The sequence below is a fragment of the Aquila chrysaetos genome, chromosome 17 (genome assembly GCF_900496995.4).
Source record: "Aquila chrysaetos chrysaetos chromosome 17, bAquChr1.4, whole genome shotgun sequence".
In the NCBI taxonomy this organism is placed as follows: Eukaryota; Metazoa; Chordata; class Aves; order Accipitriformes; family Accipitridae; genus Aquila; species Aquila chrysaetos.
This window is the reverse complement of record NC_044020.1, coordinates 14768140-14790059: the sequence shown is the minus strand read 5'-3', so window position 1 is coordinate 14790059 and position 21920 is coordinate 14768140. Positions and strand designations below refer to the sequence as shown.

The 21920-nt window shown below is 43.3% G+C and overlaps 2 protein-coding genes across 21 annotated transcripts in view; one reads left to right on the top strand and one right to left on the bottom strand.

Moving 5' to 3' along the window:
• The first annotated feature begins 6900 nt into the window (after nt 1–6900).
• On the top strand, nt 6901–16221 carry LOC115352325 (aldo-keto reductase family 1 member B10-like). Of its 5 annotated transcripts, XM_030040334.2 has the most exons (10): nt 6901–7104; nt 7916–8083; nt 9144–9260; nt 9980–10057; nt 10936–11058; nt 12817–12923; nt 13125–13206; nt 14299–14382; nt 15290–15372; nt 15709–16221. In XM_030040334.2, exons 1-10 carry the CDS (start codon nt 7036–7038, stop codon nt 15749–15751), a joined length of 954 nt encoding a protein of 317 aa, XP_029896194.1. In that variant the 5' UTR covers nt 6901–7035; the 3' UTR covers nt 15752–16221. The 5 variants fall into 5 exon arrangements, with proteins under 5 accessions (XP_029896194.1, XP_029896198.1, XP_029896193.1 ...); XM_030040338.2 differs by lacking the exon at nt 14299–14382; XM_030040333.1 differs by lacking the exon at nt 15709–16221 and having other exon boundaries at nt 15290–15702.
• A 1612-nt stretch (nt 16222–17833) lies between these two features.
• The window catches only part of CALD1 (caldesmon 1), a 198485-nt gene continuing 194398 nt past the window's right edge, over nt 17834–21920 (bottom strand). For 14 of the 16 annotated variants that reach the window (XR_005934246.1, XM_030040318.2, XM_030040313.2 and 11 more), the window contains 3 exons: nt 21535–21618; nt 21177–21210; nt 17834–19509 (listed from right to left, as the gene is read on the bottom strand). Coding sequence is in view for 15 of the 16 variants with exons in the window: in XM_030040318.2 (XP_029896178.1) it covers nt 19478–19509; nt 21177–21210; nt 21535–21618 (150 nt within the window). In the remaining variant the exon portion in view is untranslated. The remainder of the gene's footprint in view (nt 19510–21176; nt 21211–21534; nt 21619–21920) is intronic. The other 2 variants (XM_030040321.2, XM_030040328.2) reach the window with 1 other exon arrangement.

Here is a 21920-nt window from a genome sequence, read left to right as displayed (position 1 = left end):
CATCATTCCATCTTAACACCAGAGAGTTCTTCGAACTGTCTTATACTTCTAATGTAGAAAAGAAACATAAAGCCACCCAAAATGACCAAGTAAAATAATTTCCTTAGAAAAAAAGTCCCAATTTTTCTCTCTTTACTTAAAACATGGTGAAGTTGGCTGTTCTTCCTAAAGCTATTTAAAGGTGGATTCTGGGTAATGGGATTGTTAGCACAGTCCAGCTTTGTTAATAATTTGATTTCTTGAATAAAAGAAAATAAAATTGTCGTAATACCTATCCTGAATTGACTCCAGCACATGGTTGTCTTCTCTTGCCAAACGAGGTTGTAAAATTGCAGTTGGAAGCTGATCTGCAGAGAGTCACAGGACCCTTCCTCTTTACCCATGAACACCAATCATGTTTAAGGGTCTAGAAAAGTCTGATTTTAAAAAGTCTTTTTTAAAACGTCTGAAGATGAACAAGAAAACAAAAATTTAAATTGAGTGTAACAGTGAAATAAAAGCAAACAACTCTATTTACACAAACATGGTTAGCTTGCCATTTCTAAGCACACCTTCTTCTTGACACAAGTCCATCTATTTTAATAAGGTCTTTATATAAAAGACTGTCAGTTCTCTTGTAGCAGCAATGACAGCAATGCACCATTATCTAAGGCATTTAAAAAGTAATTCTTTCCAGTTACTAAGTGTAAATACCTTCTCAGGTAATTTGTTGGATGCCACCCAGGCGTATCTGATTGTTCATATTCAGAAATAACTGCATGAGGTTGAGCTGACAGGTATCTGACAATCACTATCAACACTTCAGAGTGCAAAGAGATGAATCACTGCCACACCAGTACATTTCCTCACAGACCGCAACTTTCCTACACTCTCCTCCATGGCCAGCCGCCTCCATTCCCTTCATATTGCTCAGCTCAGGCAATCAGAGCTGTCAGGGTATTTATCTGGATCAAAGATGCTGTCTCAGCTCTTTTCTGAAGTGAACTGTAATGGAAGAGCTCCGAAATTTAAAGGAGGAAAGGAAGAGAGGAAGGGCCCTACAAGCAAGGAATACGCAGCAATCAGACTGCACAATTGTTGAATTGAAGAAAGCCTTCATAGGATTTAACTCAAGGCTCTTCTGTACGCAGTTAAAGTACATGCTTCTGGAGAAACACAACATACTTGTCTTGGGATTCAGTGGAGTTCTGGTGATTCAGGCCCAATGAATTTCTAACCCTGGTCTTAAAGTTTTGGTGAAAAGTTTCACTTCAGTGTTGGTAAAATTGGCATCTTGCAACCCCTCCCAAAGGCAGCTGCTGCAGGTAGATGATTTCAGTTAGTATGGAAAATCCATGATGTGCTGCTAAATTTGTGTACTGTCCATTGCACTCAAGGAGGCGAGAATCAATCACAGCGTTTTAGATATGTCTGTCTCACATACCCAACTTTCACGGCTGCTGATGTACTGCTTCATACTGACATTGCCAGATCGATAAACATTACACAGTACAAGTAAGACCAATGGAAGTAGTTCTGTCTCAGAGTGGACATTTCCTGCTAAAAATTATCGGTGTTTGCTTACTTTTGTTTTTAGAGAAAGGCTGAGAGTAAACAACAATTCAAAAACACGCTGAAGACTGGGAGCGTCAGAGCGTAACATAGAAGGGCAATAATTTGGCTTCACTGATCACCCCAGGCATCCTACAGGAAGGCCACCTGCAAAAAAGTCACCTCCGGCAAGGTGGCAGCCACACAGGTCTGCCAGGCTGCCCAGGGCATGACAGGACCGTGACTCAGCTAAAGCACAGAGGCAGAGGCGGCTTGATCTTCTTCACCTGTACTGAGCACTGAAAAAAAGCCCGGAAGTCTTTTAGACTCCTAGAAAAACAGGTTTTATTAGGGTATTTACAAAAATATTTATCTTCTAGAGAGATCACGCAACTAGGTAGAACGGAAGTGTAAAGGCTTTATAAATGAGTTTGTGCCACTCCCTGCAAGCTCAGTAGCTTTCTGAGTTACATTAGACTTTGCACCTTCATCCCTAGGAAGCACTTTCAACCATCCCCAAGGCCTGGCCGGCTGCTGGCCAGACCCTGCTTCTCCCCGGAGTCTTGTCTGGCTGCAACATGCCCAGCAATGGTGCCCAGCACAGCCCTGCAGCCCCTTCAGCCTGCCCCAGCTGAGCAGCCACCAAACCTCCATCAGGGACAGACCAGCTCCACCCGCCTCCACACAGCTCAGGCTCTTCTTAAAGCGATGCAACGGGTAACCCTAAACCACACAGAGAACTGCATTACCATCTGCACCATGGTCAAAGGCTGACCTTCTCCAGGTCTCTCTGAACACACACCAGAAAGGGATGTATCTTACATGCGGAGAGGATAGAAAGAACCGCTCACTGCTTGTTGGAGATATCCTCCAGACACCCCAAAACACCTCACAGGTTGCATCACAAAGCTGCTCAAAGGAAGCCCCCAAGAAGCACAGGGAAGGGTTCAGCACTGTTACAGCTCCTGTGCAGGTAGCACGGCCAGAGAACAGCAGAAGGAAACATGCTCCCAAGGTCCATGGCTGCTCCTCCCCACGCTCACTGCAGGAGAAGGGATTTGCAACAGGCTGCTTCTTGTCAGTTTAGCAAAACGTAATCATCATTTCCAAATGAGCACAAGGCGCACACCTGCAGAACGCACAGCTGAAATGCCAGCCGCGAGGGACTACGGCAGCCATTCTCCAGGAGAACAAGCTCAAAACCAGCTGCTGGTGAGCACCCCGTGAAGTGACAGCCGTGCTTTGAACACCGCTGCCGTGTTTGCTGTTCCTGCGGGTAGGTCCCCGCTCGCATCCACATGCTGCAGCCTGCGGGTGATCAGGGCCGGGTGCCCCAGGAGAGCTGCCAGGCTGTCCAAGGCATGACAGGGACATGACTCAGTGTTGTGGTTTAACCCCAGCCAGCAACTAAGCACCACGCAGCCGCTCACTCACTCGCTCCCCACCTGGTGGGATGGGGGAGAAAATAGGGAAAAAATGGTAAAACCTATGGGTTGAGATAAGAACACTTTAGTAGAACAGAAAGGAAGAAGATAATAATGATAATAACAACAATAATAAAATGACAATAATAATAAAAGGATTGGAATATACAGAACAAGTGATGCACAACACAATTACTCACCAACCGGTGCCCAGTAAGTTCCCAAGCCACTCCCCCAGGCCAACTCCCCCCAGTTTATATACTGGGCATGACGTCACCTGGTATGGAATATCCCTTTGGCCAGTTTGGGTCAGCTGCCCTGACTGCGTCCCCTCCCAACTTCTTGTGCCCCTCCAGCCTTCTTGCTGGCTGGGCATCAGAAGCTGAAAAATCCTTGACTTAGTCTAAACACTACTTAGCAACAACTAAAAACATCAGTGTGTTATCGATGTTATTCTCATACTAAATCCAAAACACAACACTATACCAGCTACTAGAAAGAAAATTAACTCCATCCCAGCTGAAACCAGGACACTCAGCTAAAGCACAGAGGCGGACTGAGGTGAGCATTCAGGGACTCGAGCATCTCTTGTATTAGGAGAGGCCGAGAGAGCTGAGGCTCTTTAGCTAGGAGAAGAGAAGGTTCAGGGGAATCTTATCGATATATATAAATACCTGAAGGGAAGGCGCAAAGAGAACAGAGCCAGGCTCTTTTCAGTGGTGCCCAGTGACAGGAGGAGAGGCATTGGGCACAAACTGAAACAGAGGAAGGTCCCTCTGAACATTAGGAAACACTTTTCCACTGTGAGGGCGACTGAACACTGGCACAGGTTGCCCAGAGAGGTTGTGGTGTTTCCCTTAATGGAGATACTCAAAAGCTGTCTGGGCACAGTTCTGGGCAACCTGCTCTGGTTGGCCCTGCTTGAGCAGGGGAGTTGGGCAAGGTGACTTCTAGAGGTCCCTTCCAACCTCACCCTTCTGTGATTCTGTGGATATGTCTCAATCTTCACCCATATTGAATTCTGCAAAGATGCCCAGGAGGCTTTTAGACTCAGGAAAAAACAGGTTTTATTAAATATAAATGGCAATACTTACCTTCTTACTATTCATTATTTCACACTTGTCACTCCATTATTGTTGCAATCAATACATTGCAACGGAGACTGTTGCACCACCTTTTACATTTCTCTCTGACACAACTGACTCTCCACATCTTTCTTCAAAGACAACCCCCAAATCCACATCCTGAACACATTTCCTATTCCCTTCCCTTATTGCATGTGGCTACTCACTTGTCAGCTCTGCAGGAGGAGAGATTTGTGACAGGCTCCTTAGTGTTAGTTTAAGAAAATAATGCACATTGCTTCCCCGAGGAACACTAACAGCAAGGCTGCCTCCTGTTGGGGCTTTCTAAGTAAGTACTTTCATCTGAACAAAACCGTTTCCAGTAACATTGGACTAGCCACAGAAGAGATTTGCTTTTTGCATTTCAGTATTTTAGCAAAGGCTGACCATGAAGAAGCACCATTACTCTCTGGAAGAGTCACCCTCAAGGAAGGACAACTCAAAACCAGACACTGGTAAACATCCAGTGAGGTGATAGCAATGGCTTGAAAACCACGGCCACGTTTAACAAGGTTACAGACAAGTCACATCCTGCATCTGCACACCCTGATTCATGCAACAGCATGGCAGGCTGCTCCAGGGAGCTGCCAGGCTTTCCAGGGAGTAAAAAGACCATGACTCAGCTAAAACATTGAGGTAGATGGGCCTCAGTCGTGACCCACAGTGCATCCAAAAAAAAAAAAAAACCCACGAGCTTTTCAACTCCCATAAAGTCAGGTTTTATATGGCTATAAATTATGATAGTTATCTTTCTGCATGCAGATAAAGCAATCTGGTAAAACAGAACAGAAACGCCTAAACAAAAAGCCTGTACACGTAACTGTGTCCCTCCAGCAGATCTGCCCTGACAGCCCATGCTGTGGCTGAGTTGCCAAAATCACTCCCTGCTCCTCCTTGGCCCCCAGGAATTTCACTCCAAAATTGTTAAGGTCTTAGAAGAAAGGTTTAGAGGAAGGAAAAGTGCTGAAGACTCTGTCTAGGCACCTGGTTAAAAAAAAAAAAAAAAAAAAAAAAAAGAAAAGAAAAGGCCAATTATGGTTGTTTTTTATACCTTTCAGACCAAGATTTGATGTAGTTAAAGGTAAGTTATAGCTCAATCTCAACATTTTCTAGTCTGTTTTAGTGTGCTATGTGCTTTTAGTCAGCCTGTATTGCTGTAGCACTCGCGTCTTTAATAATAAATTAAGCAATAGGTATATGTCATAGGTTTGCTGTAAAAGTTTATCAATGTAATCAGAGGCCAGTGCAGAAGAGTAGTGTGGTCGTTTCTGGCCTTAAAATCAATGTACCATTACCGATTTTATAAAATCCATACAGATTTGTTTCTGTCTTTTTTCTGTAGATCTTGCTCTCTCTTTTCTGTCAAATTCCTCCAATCTCTTGCAGTAGTTTTGTTTTTTTTTTTTTTGGGGGGTTGGTTTGGTGGTTTTTTCATATGTGTTTTCAATAGGAGACCTCCTCCCACTGCTCTAGCTTGAGCATACAGGAGTTGTCATGTCAGTTTGAAAATTTTGTTTCCCTGCCTACATTTTGCTTCTTTCTCTCTGCTTCATGTCAATTTGGTATCCTTTTCATTCTGCAAAGTGTGATGACATCCAAGGCAGCTGGAAGATGACAGTAAAGCTTGGTTAAGCCAATGGTTTAGAAACCAGGCCAAGGAGAGCAAGAAGAGATTTTGTTCAAATATAAACCTAGAATGTGAATCTGCCAATCAACTGAAAATACTGTCCTGTAAAAGCAGCTTAAATAATGCAAGTGCACAAACAAAAATTTTAACAAGTCACATCAAACATTGTGGTTAGAATGCACTAGTGGCACAATAATTCACAGTTGCCTGTATATTTTGACAGGCAAACATTATCAGTCCAAGCATAAAATATTTGATTCTCCCTCACTCACACTGTACAACTCACAAGAAGACACCAGTGGAACTTGCACAACGTGGAAACTGGTAGTCAGGGGTCAACAATGAGCAAGAAGGAGTTTACAGCAATATAAGCAAAAGAAAAAAAGAAGATTCAAGAAGCAGAGAATCCCTACTCCGATAGACACAAAGCGTAGGTCCTGTGACCTGTGAGATGCCTAAGGTAGGGTGTTGAAATTAAATTAGCTTTCTAACATGAAGCACCTTTTCCTTGAGACAGCTGAGAGCTAAGTAGCCTGGCCCTTCCAGGCCCCTGGCTCTTGATTTCTGAGGCACTCTGTATAGCTTCCTGCAGCCTTTAAAAGTCAGCCCTCTGAATGCATTTTGACCCTAAAAATAACAAGCAGGGGGATTATTTGGACTAAAGCACTAGCTGCAGACAAGCTGTGGTCACAAATCCCTTCTGCAGCCTCCGACACCCTACTGATGCTGGCTGATATTTTAATTGAGCACAGGGAACCGATGCCTTCACACGGACTGACGCAGGCGGGGAGCAGCACGCAGCCCACCCCTCTGCAAAGACAGGGAACGCAGAATCTATGTGAGGGTAAGACCACGTTCCCTTTTAACGAAGTCCTCTGCAAACAGCGGGTGAGCCTAATGTTTTCTAGGATAAAAGACGGAAATTTCAGTCCATTTGTCACCACTTTGGAGTAACTGAGAAAATCCTTCACCGGCCCGGACACCCATTGCCTCACGCAGCAATTCACCCATCAGGCTCTCCCCAGGGCAGAAGAACGCACGCAAAGCACCAAGTTCCTCACTGAGGCATTTGCTTTTAGCTTGTTCGGTGCAAACCCAACCAACCATCCTCCCGCCATCAGGCTTCTGTGGCCGACCAAAACCCCAAAATCACGAGCGCCTCGGGTCTCGCATCTAACGGAACCCCGGCGGAGGCGGGGGGGGGGGGGGCGGCCGGGGGGGGGGCGGCCCCGCCTCTTAAAGCGCCTTCGGGCCGCGGCGGGCACGCACGGACAGACGGACGGACGGACAGACAGACAGACAGACAGACCGACCGACCCCCGCAGACACCATGGCGAGCCCCTGCGTGGAGCTGAGCAACAAGATGAAGATGCCCGCGCTGGGGCTGGGCACTTGGCAGGTACCGGGGCGCGCCGGAGGGCGCTGGGCCGGCGGACGGTGCGGAGATGAGAAGGGGAAAAGAAAAAAAGAAAAAAAAAAAAAAAAAAAAAAAAAAAGAAGAAGAAGAACGGCCACCCGAACCGGGGCTGCCGCGCAAGCCACGGCCCTGCGTGGGGGGCCCCGGGGGAGGTCGGTCTCGCCGCCCCGCGATGGCGGCCGCTTGTGTAACCGGGCGGACGGCCAGGCGGCGGCGGGGGGGGAGAAGAGGGCTCGGGGAGCAAAAAGCAGAGAGAAAAAAAGGCAAAAAAATAAAACAGGGGTTGAAGAAGGTGGAGAGAGGCAAAAAAAAAAAGGAAAAAAAAAAAGAGGAAGGGATGCAAAAGAAGAAACAACAACAACAAAAGGACCAAAAGTAGATTGCGAAAGGCTGCCTGGCTCGGCGCTTGCAGCTCGCAGCCCTGGGATGGATGGGGTCACTGGCTGATGGGAACCTTGTGCCACGGAACTGCCTTCCTGGGGAAGGGTTTGGGGAAAGTAAACTGGCAAAACTGGTTGGGCAACACTGAGAGCAAATGAGGGGAAATGATAGTGGGCGTTGCGCTGCTGGAAATGGCAGAGTCAAAGGGTCTCGCAGGAACTGAGTCCTTTCTGCTCTGCTCCCTTTCCCTACAAAAATGCTGTTTGCCTGGAAAGCTGAAGCTCTCTTTAAATGCAGGTGACAGGGAGACTGCGGCAGCAGCTGGAAACAGGGACTTTGTGGAGCTGTAGCAGCAGCGAGTGCTGGCAGAAGGCCATGGAAGAGCTCATGGTTTAATTGTGTTTGCTTTCAGGCTCCTCCGGGAAAGGTGGAAGAGGTGGTGAAGTTTGCTATTGATGCAGGCTACCGCCTCTTTGACTGTGCCTATTTCTACCAGAATGAAAATGAAATAGGGAATGCAATCCAGCAGAAGATCAAGGAAGGGGCTGTGAAACGGGAAGACCTCTTCATTGTCACTAAGGTACAAGGCTGGAGGATTATTAGGGGTTTTAGCTTTTCTTGAAGAGAAACCGTTGTCCCATCTGTAAAGTAACACAAGGACCTATTCCGTTCTCTGACGTTCACTTCATGGCTGTCTTGTTGTGTGCTATAAATTCCACCCTTTATTTGCAATTTGGACTGAGCTTTGTCAGGAAACATTGATAACTTAGGAAAGATAGTGTGGCTGTTGCTGATATAATAATTTCCTTGCATCTATTGAGTCACTTAATTATACTGAAGGTTCATTTGCACACACCCTAAAAAGATCAGAAAAAAAAGACAAGACAGATGTCTGAATTCAAAGGTGCTGTACTACTTACTGGTGTGCAAGACATTTGAAAATGGTGTAATGTACAAAATGTAAGCCTGAAAAGGAATGGAAATTAAAGTATGGGACTTCAGTCTGAAGTATTTTACATGTATTTACTCCATTCCTTTATCTCACCCACTTGTCTCAGCAATGCTCTTTACCAAAAAGTAAGAACACTTCAACTAGAAAACTTATGACTTGGGGGTTTCACTAGCAAAACCAGAAAACATTGAGTATAACTAAGCATTTCCATGTGCTCTTCATTTTTGTTAAAGAATGGGTTTTAATTTGAGTAATGCTTGCAAGTTCTATTTAAATTACTTGAATTTTCATTTCAAAAATGAAGTAAAATTGACAACAGTTCTCACTGTGGCCAGTTAAAAGGGACAGAAGGAGGGTAGCTATGAGTTGCTCGATACTCAAAATTTAGGCTGAAAAAAAAATTAAATACTAACACTAAGAGCTTTGCTGTGCCAGATACAGCTGGCAGAGTGTTACATTTATTTCTGAGAATCTCTTTTCATAACTAGGAATACTGACTGTCCACCTTCATGACTGACTCCCTTATTTGTGGTATGTTTGTCCTACCTTACCATTAGAATATTGGCACCCTTGTCTTCAGCATGCACTGAGTAGGTGGGGAGGGAGTTGTCCTCTTAGACCACTGAGGGAGAAGCTTCTGGCCTGTGGAAGCTGTAGAGTCACGGTCGGGCTTGGTTTCTTCCCACAGCTGTGGAACACGTTTCACGAGAGGTCCTTGGTTAAGGTAGCATGCAAGAAGAGCCTCGCTGCACTGCGACTGGACTACCTTGACCTCTACCTGATACACTTCCCTATGGGATTCAAGGTAGTCCTGCTCTACATCCCTCTTCTCCTTACCTGGCTAGAAACATGGTGCATTCGCTCATCTATGCTGAGAGCATCTGCATTATGCACGGGGATATGCTGTGGTTCATTTGGCTCATCCCTGAGCCTGGTGGTAGCAAGCATTCAGGCATTAACTAGGTAGTGGTATGTTTCAGCATGTGGGTCTGGCTTTCCATGCCTGCGGGAGTGAGATAGTCGTAGGTATGAGCACTGCTAAGGAGCCGGCTGGGTGTTCAGGGAAACTGTAATCAACGCAGTTTGGGATCCTGGCCTTCTGCTGGGCCAAAACAAGATGAACATCCCAGGTTTTGGAGGTGCTGGCTTGATCTAGAGTAACCAACAGTGAAAAACTAAGCACAGTGCAGAAAGAACATGCTTCTTTTTACCCCAATCTACACCTGTATAAAATAAATAAAAACTGTAGAATAAAGGTAGGGGGATGTCTGTTCCCTCCTCTCTAGATCTGCCTAAGTTACATAATTACTACTAATCCCCGCTCTTCATTTGCAGGGATTGATTTGTAGAAATATGGCCCTCATCCAAAAGAGAATGTGGATGAACATGCATAATTTTTAGTTACCTGATGTATTTAAATAATCTGCTAACTTGCTGCCTATAAATCCAGTCAGAAGGGCTAGTAAACAGTAGGAAATTCAACTCTTAAAGAAGGTCTGTGTATTATCTGCCTTGAAATAACAGGCTGGTGAAGAACTGCATCCTGTGGATGACAAGGGTATGAGTGTCCCCAGTGATACAGATTTCCTGGACACATGGGAGGTAAGTTAATGTTTGCTCTTCAGAGCAGGTGTCAGCACTAAAGATGGAGCAGAGATCTGTGTGCACAATGAAATTAAGGGATAGGTTTGGGTACAGAGGATAGTCACATAAAATGGTATTTCATGACCAGAGCTGCTGCTACCTCTTGTTTGGGGGAGAAAGAGGGGAATGTCTTTACTAAGACTACAGAGGGGGTGCTGTCACTAAAATAATATATGAATACACACAATGGTAGAACCGAAGCATGGATTAATCCAGGTGTGGCTGTTAATTTACTGAGTATTTCATACAGATAGGGAATTCTCACACTTTTCAGTGTTGGGCATCAGCATCTCAGGCTGTCTTTCAATCCTCCTTTCCTCGTGGACTGGGAGGATTCAGGGACTGCTCCTGCTACCTCTACCTCTGTGATGCTGCAGCTAGGAATTAACTAGGAATTAATAGTTTTGTCTACAATAGCAGATTACAGTTGCAATGAAGTATTTTGAGGTAACCGAGTTTAAGCTACCATCCTCCCTGCTGCGTTCTGCCAACTCAGAGGTAGTGTGAAGGTAGGGGAGGAGTTGGAGAGGTCTCCCTTGCTTTTTTAGCTCTGGTAGAATGATCCCCAAAGAAGCCAAAGCGAAAGAACTTCACTTCCTACTACAAAATGGTTGGCTAAGCCATTCTTCTTATATTACTTTCCCATTTGCAGTAGGACATAAAGCATACAGATTACACAAGTTGCAAAGACTATTTTTTTTTTTATTATTTGAGATACAGTTATTTAATCTAGTGTGAGTTGTCTGTTGGTTTACCACTAGCTTTAGGGAAATAAAATAGTATAGTTCACAGTAATACCACCTCATAAACATACATTGGTTGTCCTTACTCATTAGGCCATGGAAGAGCTGGTGGATGCTGGTCTGGTAAAAACCATTGGTATCTCCAACTTTAACCATGAGCAGATTGAAAGAATCTTGAACAAGCCGGGACTGAAATACAAGCCAGTAAATAACCAGGTAAGATTTTTGTTTCCATTGGTGTCAACTAACCTTGGAATATTCCCAAATATATTCATGCTACACTTCAGCTCTAAAACTGACTTCTGCCATGACCTGTAAATAGTTTTGGTGCCATGAAAAGATTTCACAAAGTGCTAGGTATCTCTGGTTGACTGGAAGACCCTTCAAGCCAGTGCTGCCTGTGATATGCAAGGCTTTGGTACAGTGTCAGTCTTGTTGGTTTTTATCTGACAGGGATCTCAACAGAAACATTTTTTGTAGACTTGTGTGTATATAATGCAGTGGAGATTTGAGAGCATTATCATACAAAACAGTATGGATTATGCATATCACAGTAATATGAAACAGATGAGAATATTTCATTTTTAGACATTGGAAAACAGCGAAAGTGTCCATTAACTTGTATAGGACCTTGTGACTTTCTGCTACGCATCTTCTTTCACACTCCCAAGTACTACTTTGACTTGGATGTCACATCCCAAGTTGCCACAGGCCCATTTCTTCCAGCCTTGGGATAACCAGCAAAATCCCCACTGCAAGCTACTGCACAGCATAAGAATGTACAAGAATGCTCCAACTCATTCGCTGGACTTTCTTATTTTTCAACATAAAATAAACCATTTCACTGAAGCTCATTTTAGAAAGGAGGGTTGAAGTATACAATTACTTAACAAATTCTCGCCACATACCTCATGAATGAAATCACAGGACGGCAGGGGCATCGGGATCTTCTGACTTTCTTCCATATGTGACTTCTTTGCACTTGGGTGCTGAACGCACATCTCTGCCAGCTTGGGAATATCCAGGGAAATCTCTACACTGGGTCCCGTGCAGGCACAGTGCTGCCTGTGCTGCGGTGCCGGACTTGGGGCTAGTGTGTATGCCAGCCAGACTTAGCACAAGGGGGACATAGAACTTGGAAAGATTTTACTGAGGGTTATAAAATTCTGGTGGGGATGGACCCAACTAAGCCCGCATTAAAAGCTGCACCAACTTCAACAGGTTGAAGAACTTCAGGCTTTGACTCCAGTTTGCTTCTCCATGGGTGTGCCGGTGCCACGTGCCGTTGTTACAGTAGTTGCCTAACCTAGCTCGGGTCTAAATAAATTACTGTACGTGGATTTCATGTCACCATGCCTGGTAGCAAAGCTATAGCATTTAGAAACGGTTGGATATGTGCATGATGCCACATTATGCAGTGTAGACATAGCCCTGTGGTCATCCTGTGGCTTGTGACAAGTTGAGCAGCATCCCCATATAGGCTCCTGTTGCCTCCAGTTAAAGGATGTCTTGCCCGAATGGCTGGTCACAACATGATCTGAGCTGGCCTAGGGATGCTCATCTACACAGGCTTCTTCAGTAATCAGGGAGACTCCTTGAGGAGAGGAGAGGTCGGGTGACTCAGAGCAGAAACTAAACATCAGCTATTCTGAGCTGCCCCTCTGAAGATGCAGTCCTGCTCTGCAGTAGTCCAGGAAGACTGATTTCCCCAATTCCTGACACAGATAGCCCTTCCACTCTTCTCATCTGTTTCTCACTATCTTTGTGTAATATGTAGTATGAGGAAGCCCTATTCTCTGTGCTAGGCTTCTAGATATTGCTGTGATGTGAATAACTTTTATAAGATAGATTTTAGGCATGGTATTGGGAGTCTTTTCTTCACATTTTCTGTGACCTAAGAGGAATTAAAATGTTATGCTCTGAAGCCCAGTACAGTCTGCCTCTGTAGCAACCTTCATGTTTCTGTGCTTGCAGATCGAATGTCATCCATACCTAACCCAGGAAAAATTGATCGAGTACTGTAAATCCAAAGGGATTGCTGTGACTGCGTACAGCCCCCTTGGCTCTCCTAACCGCCCGTGGTAAGAAAGCATTGCAGCCTTTCTGCACACAAAACAATGCATTTGCAACTTGAATCTTTGAGGCAAATGATGCAAATAATGCAGGTATAATGAGAAAAGTGCTGTTGCCTTGTTGCAGATTATTTCACACAAAATGTCAGGCTTCCTGCAGGGAAACTAATATCTTTCTACCATCAATATCCTAGCTTTTGTTTTTAATAGGGCCAAGCCAGGGGAACCTGTGCTCCTGGATGATCCCAGGATTAAAGAGATTGCAGTTAGACATCATAAAACCCCTGCCCAGGTAAGTGGGGTTGTCAGGGCACACTATTCCCCCTCCTCAGACATTTTTACAGGCTGATGGCCAGTCTGAGCAGATGCTGCCCTCTCTAGAGATACAGTATAATGGGGCTGCACTGCGCTTGACTCTTCATACTGCCCCAGTTCTTACCAGCATTCATACAAATTATCAGGTATTTTCTAACAGGTCTCGAGTGCTGAGTTTTGGGGGGGCTGATCAGCAGTGGTACGTGCTTACCTGAAGCGTTCCCCTTCCTAGGGCGATTTCCTCTGCTCCCAGAGAGAAGCGCTTGCTCCTGGAGAAACCCTTTCCTCTGAGGTTTACTTACAAATCATCAAGCCAACTTGTTATTCCTTTCTCCAGCTAAGTTAGCTAAGTTATTCTTCAGAGAAGCCCTGTAATTTGCTGACTTACTTGATTGCTCCCTGTTTGCTCATGTTCATAAAGAATCATTGAAAGTTGCTTGATTATTCAAGATGAATGGTTTTTTTCTCTGTTAGTTGCTAGTCACACAAATGAGTTCTTGCCCAGGGTGTGCAGAAACTCCACTTCAAACCCACATCTTCACAAGCAATCACCCACAGTCATATTTTAAGACGGGCAGAGCAGGACCAAAAATTGTATGCAACAGTCCTCTTTTGAGGGAGAGAAACTTTTAAAATCTATAAATATGTTTTTCCTTTTAAGGACTTTACAAAACTTAACCTAGGTGAGGTACTTACTGGTAAGCCCAAAATAATCTGCAGTATCTTTATGCTCATTTGGTCTGAGCACCTATATAATGCAAGCCAGAAGCATTATCATCTCTCTCCTCCCCTCCTACCATAAAGGAAAACAAAACAAATCCAGGAGAAGCAACGATGTAGAAACAACATAGGCCAGAAAAAATTATAGTTTGTCAGTAGACTGCAAGCAAATGCTGGCACATCAAACTCCTGCGTGCAAACTGGTAGAGTCTTCCAAAGAGTGAACATGGTTGTAGAAAAAGAAATTGGTTTGTGCATGAAAAAAAAAAAACAGGTAAGAGAACACGAAATGCCTTTGAACAGATGTCTTGGTACCCCTGTGTTCATGCTCCTCCTTGCCCTTTCCTAGATTCTGATCCGGTTTCTTATCCAAAGAGACGTGATTGTCATTCCCAAGTCTGAAAAACCACAGCGTGTTGAGGAAAACATCAAGGTGAAGTTTCCATCGGGACTGCTGCGACCTTTTTACACAGGATAGGCACCCACACCCATATCTCCTCCCTGTTTCAAGCAGCACCTAAGAGGCATTGGAAGGGGAGCACAGAGATGGAGAGATTGGGGCTCAGCACTACCTAATCATCCACACTTGTTCTCTGGGGAAAAGCATTTTGTTCCTGCCAGGAGAGAAACAGGTTACACCAGGGTGGTCTGAGCTCTGCTTCCCTGGAAAGGGAATCCCAGTTTTGGACTTACCCTCTGGGAAATGCTTAGTGAGCCCCTCTTTAGGGTGTAAAAGAACAAACTGTAAACACCAGGCCTGTTTTAGGGTTCATGTCTCACTTGGAGGCTGTGGTTCCCCTTGGCAGGGAGATTCAGCTGGATGCTTGCTGATAAGGCCTAGCATCTTAGATGATATCTTGGTGTTACTTTCAATTCATGTTGCTACATTTTGGACTTATTTTTCCTATGAACCACCAGCAAGAATTCTTAGATGATTGATTAACTATGAGAAAACTATTTGCAGTTGGTACCCAGTAGTCCTCTGTCGTACCAGAAATATGTACTGCTAGTTCCAGTGTTTGTGACAAATCAGGTAATCCATCCTTAGCACCTTAAGTTTTCTGTCTGTGCATTACAACACAAACTGCAGTGGTGTTTGCATTCAACCACCCAGAACTGTAAGACATTGCTATGAACAGCACCTCAGAGAGAAAAGGACTGCCTTGATAACTTCAAGGGTAAATCGGTATTTGGCTGAGAAATAAGAGGATTTCTTAAGTATGCTTAGTGTGGATGCAGTATGTTCCTACCTCAAGTCATAAATGCATGAAGTACACTTTGTAGCTAACTATGAACCTAAGTAAAAAGGGCTTGCTTTTTTTTTTTTTTTTCCCTGCTAGGTGTTTGACTTTGAACTGTCTAAAAAGGAGATGGATGTCATCCTCAGCTTTAACAGAAACTGGAGGGCAGTTCCAGTGCTCAAGTATGTTCCTTACTATCCACTAGGCCTATCTCTATCTGTATTTTCATCCCCCATATCTTGAAAACACACATGCCCAAAACCAGAGAGAGCTTGTATCTTAAGCCCTGGACCCTAGGTAATGAGACATGTCCTGGAACTGACAGCAGGAGGCAGATTCATTCAGGGCATTCCCTTCAGCACCTTGGTGTTGCATGTGCTTTCTCACAAGCCTGTGTTCAAATTAATGACAGCAGCAAAACTTGAGTACATCGGCAGTGGCAGGGGACACTGCAGTAGGGAAATGCTGCTGAAGATACTTTCTACAATACTTAAATAACCAGTTCTTTCTCTTCTCAGAGCTGTCAATCACAAGGACTACCCATTCAAAGCAGAATATTAATACCAGTGGTTTCAGCGAGACCTCTGTGTAACTCCTTCCAGATTAGAAGATGTATTCTGCAGCATGGTCTTGATTTCTTCTTCTGTACATGACAATCATTACGAGCAGTTACTTGTCCTCCTTTTTTAGGAGACCACTAGCTGGTATAAGAATGCATCAATAGGGATGGGTCTTTTGTAAAGATGGTTAGCAGAAATCTGGTTTTGATTAATAGTAAAAAGACAATGTCTCTTCATTTCCTTTTTTCCTTGTTTTCCTTAATTAAAGACATGTTTAACAAAAAACGCTGGTTATTCACATGATTTTTTTTTTATATGTTATTTCCAGTGCAGTCAGTCATACTGGCTCATGAGTTGCTGTCAAGGAATGCTGTCCTTAATTGTTTTGCTTTTTACATAGTTGTGATTTTTATACTGTGAATTTCTAATGCTTTAAAATTTTATATTAATAAAGTTTGAACAACAACAAAACTTAATCAGTGTAGTGCTTAAATTGTTTCATACATTTAGTTATAAAAGCATACCTGAAGTCTGTTTAAGTTTTGATACAGATAGAAATGAGCTGCTATAATTCCTGTACAAGGACAATACATAGAGACTACTTTGTGGCTTATGCATCAAACAGGATCGTGCTCTAGCTAGAACCTAAAGAACAAAGTTGTACGTATTACCTCACATAGCCCTCCCTCTGAACACCTAGAAATTGAACTCTTGTGTGATTAGCGGTGAGAAGTTGAAGATAGCGTCATATGCAGTGATAACACATATCAAAATTGACCCAGCCCAACATAAGGGCTACCTCCAAAATCGGACTGACTTGTTCTGGAAGTCTCAAACACAAAATCAGATTTTTGCAATTCTGCTGTCAGCATTCAGAACAATTTATCCAGACAAGGGTTAGCTTTATCTAAGGAAAACATGGAAAAAACTTTTAAAAACACCAAAGCAAACCCTGAGGTAGACATACAATTGCTTTAAAGTACTTTCAGGTTGATAACGCTAGGCCAAAGCAAAGGCAGGCTTCAAAAAGGCTCTTTTGTGGCATCCTGCACAATGACAAGAGAAAGTCTGGCTAGGATGCCGAGTGAGCTGCAGGAAAGCATGACCAGAAACTAAGGTGACAATTTGGTATTGTCTGAAAAATCATCACCTCATAACGGTGTTGAAACACCAAAAAAACTTGCAGCACTGCCAAGTCAGGCACCAGCATTTGTCTTTGGCAAATTCTGCCAGGAGGTGGTGCCAGCTGGTGGGAACAAACCATAACCACACCACTTTACAGTATTCCCCTAAAAGTAAAACTGATCACGCCCAGCAGGCTTCCACGCTCTCAGAAAAGGCAATAACCAGGAGCAAAAGAAACTTATCTACATCAACAAGGAAAAGCGTCACTTCAGCAAAGCTTGCAGAGAAATGTAGCAACGCAGTCAGTCAATGCGAGGCAGGAGAACAGGCACGCTTTCAAGCACACAAGCTCTTCTCAGGTTAAATTAGGCAGCATCTGACCATTTCTCCTCCGGTAGCTCAGAAAGTTGTGCTTGCTGCAGCCTTCCCTGTGCTTCCCGTGGAGCTGGCAGCAGCCCGGGGGGCCTCTTTCCGATGACCATGACCTGGTTAGACCATTAGAGCAAAAATGAAGGAGACAGGAGGGCGACGGGAGAGTCAGCAGCTCCCCAGGCTCGGTCCCTGTGATCATCCAAGCCTGGAAGCACATCCCACCGAGGCAGACAGAAGCAGCACAACGGCTCTCACACAGAAAACATTTTTCAAAGCAGGGGACCAGACGGCTGACCGCTAGGTCAGAACCTATTTTGCTGAGCACGCTGACTTCTGCATGATGCACAGCTCCCATCTTGTACTGATAGGCACGACAATTAAGATTCCCCCCCCCCTGCCCCCTTAGGAATACGTAGGTTAAAGCTGCTTATTTTATGACTTGGCTGTTTACTGTGGGATAGTACATCAGGAGAGACATCCTTTGAGCTTCTTTGCAATGATACCTTATCTTACACGGCCGTAGCACGATTCCTATCCCAGTTACAACAACTGGCTTATTCCTACTCATTAACAAACAGGGGGCTGCTCACGGAAATATTCCATTTATTGTGGATGCAGTTTCAGAATACATTGTTTGAACAAATCATTTTTATTGCAGCTATGGGATGTATTTGAAAGACTCAGAGGAGTGTTTACAAACCCCCCAACAAAAAACATGACAACTCACAGACAATGTCAGGCACAATTTCACCCCCTACAGATAACTATGTGCATCTCTGTATGTAAACAAGATGTTTCAGCCAAGCAAGGGAGCTCATCTTTAGGTTGATATATAGCATTATTCTTCTTTAGGAAGAAGTCAGATGCTGTAAGAGATGGAAGTGGTGAAAAGGGAGATTGTGGTAGTTCCGATGCACACCAAAGCTGTTAACAACATGCTCAGGGGCTACTTTAGTTGCTCAGTTTATGCCACCCATACACTGTAGGATGTAAATGCTAAACTGTATGGCATGTAAATTCAAACCAAGCTGACGTCTTATAGCCATGTGTTTACTATATACAAATGAAAACATCTGTAAATAAGATATTCGGGAGAGAGAGTTAAGAAGAAGCACTATAAAGATAGAGGTTTACTTCATTTTAGGTGGACTTAGTGTACGGCACTGATGGATGGCAAGATTTAGTGTACAGTCATTTGAAACAAGCTCCAACTGTGGTTAGGTTTTTTTCTTTTTAATTATGGTAGTTTTATATAAATTAAACTACAATGTTTTATACAAGTGACCTATTTTTGACCCTCTATACCCTTACCTTTTCCTCTTTTAAAAACTATACTTTCTTTTTAATTACCCGTTACTGGGCAACTGACATTTAAAATTTTTTAATACTTATCTCACCATACCTCTAATGGCATTTATGAAACCTTACTATAGAAAAGTGTGTGATTTTGTCTTTATTTTTTTAAGCTGTGATATTGGCTAGTTATGTATGTTTATTACTAAATATAATACTCTAGCACGTATTAAAGCATTCTACCATTAGTAGTGCCTTTAGGCTAAACTTTGTAAAGCTATGTGTGTATATATTCTAAATTGCATTCAATTACTAGTCACTAACAACAAAAAGAAATATCAGTACCGCTGTCAGCTAACATAATCATCCGAATTCAGGTATTAACTTAAACTAGAATGGAAAAATTGATACTTAAAAAAAAGTATAAAACAAAAAAATTAAAACACGTTATTGATGCAGTATTTCTCATGACATGGGCAACTTACAGAAAATATTACATTGTCAACTAAAGATATTTCTTCCATGCCTTAGTCTAAAGTGCAGAAAGAAAGACTTCTGTATTACAAAAGTAACCATTGTTTTTATAGGTTTACTGCACACCTTTCTTAAGCAACTTCACTTTACATGCATTTTGGGTTGACCTCTTATGCCAGTTGAAATCACTGTTCAGATACATAGTTAGTTATGACTATCAGTAGAAGAGTCTATATATTTCACAGCATGGGTTTCTTTAGGAATAAAGGCTCTTGTGCAAAGGCAGTACTATTATGATGAATGTCTAGACTGATTATTAAATACAGTGCTAATATACATGGTTTTAACTGGGATAATGCAAAAAGACATTTTGGTAAATAAACATAAATATAAAAAGAACAATTTAGCACTTTTTCCTTTTTTTTTGTTTTCCCCCGATTGGTCCAGCGTCTTTAGTGGCCTTCTATGGTTCTTTCTCAAATTGTCTCAAACCTGCTGAGAAAGAGAAAGATTAAAGATGGCTTGAAATGACCCAAATGTATCTCTAAATAGAGAAAACATGGCTTTAAACACACAGCCCATAAGAAGGCAGGACACAAGCTGTACGCTGCTCTGCTTGTGTACTGGGATTGCTCAGAGGTGATCTCCAAGAGGACAAGCAGGATATCACCCCTCTTGCCTCTGACAGCCCCGGGAAGGAGCTCAGGGACAGCTCAGGAGCTTCCCACCCAGAAATTCTGGGGGTGCTGCACCCATCACTCTCCCCAGCCACGCGTGGGTGGCTGCCCTGCTAAGGCAGGCTCTGCTGCAGTGCTTGGTGCCTGAACTCCAAGTCCAGAGCAAGACTGAAAGGTGGCTCCCGAGAGCCTCCTCCTGCAACCCCTCTGCTGAAGCCCTCATCCCACTCAGCCTCAGAGGAGAGGCTCGGCGGTGTCCGAACCGCTCAGCGGGGTCTGCTCCTGTGGGCGATGATGCGCGACTGCTAACACCTTCCAAGGGAGCAGAGCTGTGCCAACGCTAGGCGAGTCTGAAAACCCCTGTCCTAACAGCTCGGTTTAAAAAAGGAGAACAGGAGGAAGACAATTCCATTTTGCGTGACTCTAAACTGGTAAGAAAAGTTTACAGGCGTACCATTCCTCTGGCTTCACATACGAATGTGAAGGAAAATGTGTACACATATTAATGTGTAGAAAAGCAAAAGTTTTTCTATATTTGATCATTTCATTCTTAGAGAAGAGTCAAGGGATGTTGCAAGGCATCTTTAAAGCTATTAAATTGATCAGTGAATTTTCATTCTTCCCCACTGGTCCTTAGGCACATAATTCCTTTAATTGGTTTTATTTGGAGTGGTTTAGATTAAAATAAAAAAAAAAGCTAGGAGGGTAATTTTGTTGATTTCTTTCTGTACAACTAGGTTGTGTTTCCCAAGCTAGTAGTTTCAAAATGACAGTAGTTAGACTCTTTTTGCCTTGAGAAGACACTAATGCACAGCTCCAGCAAAAGCAGTGCTGCCACTGAGTGTGTTTGAACTCCAGTCCAGTCTGGGTATGCAGGAGCACATAAGACTGACAACCAGCCAGAGGAATTATTTTTAAAAATCAACACTGCTGAATTTTCATCAGGCTTCACCATTACCCAGTGGCAGTGTTTAAAATCAGATGCCGGACTCATTCTCAGTAGTACTGAAATCTTCTATTTCTGCTCAAATAATTTTGCTGCAACAGTCTCGGGTTTTGGGGTGTCCCTCTTCCCTCATGAAAGGCATATCCATTGCCGCCGCAGCCTTTAAAAGAGCCTTTCCCAGATGCTTTGCATTTACTGTAATTAGTTAAATGACCATCCCATTCCTCAGATCTCACACAGGTTAATGATACTCTCCGGCTACAGCAAACATGCTACACGTGTCACTTGAACAAGGCTTTGCAAACACGGCTGGAGCACTGTTCATCCTCAGTCCTCCTAGGAAGATGATTTAGGTTTATTTCTCAAACATTCATGTTTTGATGATATTGCAATGCAGCTTTTGAAAGGCAAAGGCAAAAAGCGTTTTTGTTTTTTGCATCAACATTAACAGCTGTAGAATTTTAAAACACAGATATCCCTGTGCAAAAATTTGGCAATAGTTCTATTTAATATGCAGGTGTATTATTAGAATTACTTACCATTAGTCTCTGATTTTTTTCCCATAGCTGATACCTGTTTGAAAAAGTAATAATCCATTATTAAAGTTGAGTATGGGAAAACATAGCTATTTCTAACAGGAAAAAAAATCAACTCCATGAAAAGGACAGATTTCCACGCACAACACAGCTCTGCCAAATAGGAATATAAAAGTTAGACGCTGCCCATGGCTTCCTGCGCCTCATCGTACTTTCTTTTACAGATTAAAAGGCAGGTTAGTAACAAAAGACATGTAGAGGCTTAATTCCAACTGACTACTGTATGAAGGCAAACGGTACCTTCCCCCTAGAAAGCCTCCCACAGAGATATTATCCTTTTAACAATGGACTGAATTGTTACCTTAGAAGAAGAAGAAGCTGGCTTTTCAACTGACTGCTTCTCCCAGAGATTACGCTTGCTGGATACGTCTCCTGGTTTTAAATCCTGTATTTTTAAATTAATGTCAGAGAACAGAAACCAACATTAGTTCAGGTTTATTATTTTAATTTGTTAGAGAAAACATTAGAATGCGACTTCCTCATAAGAAAAGTTGAGGACCATCCACCGGTGGTAAATATTACATTGTCTATCAATTATAAAGCTATTCAGAATGACACATCACATAATGACTCCACACATATACATGGTTTACGACAAAAACCAATCCTGCTATACCTATTTAGTATTGCACAGACTGGCCATAACTTATTTTGTTCATCCTAGGGATTGAAAAGTTACTGCACCAT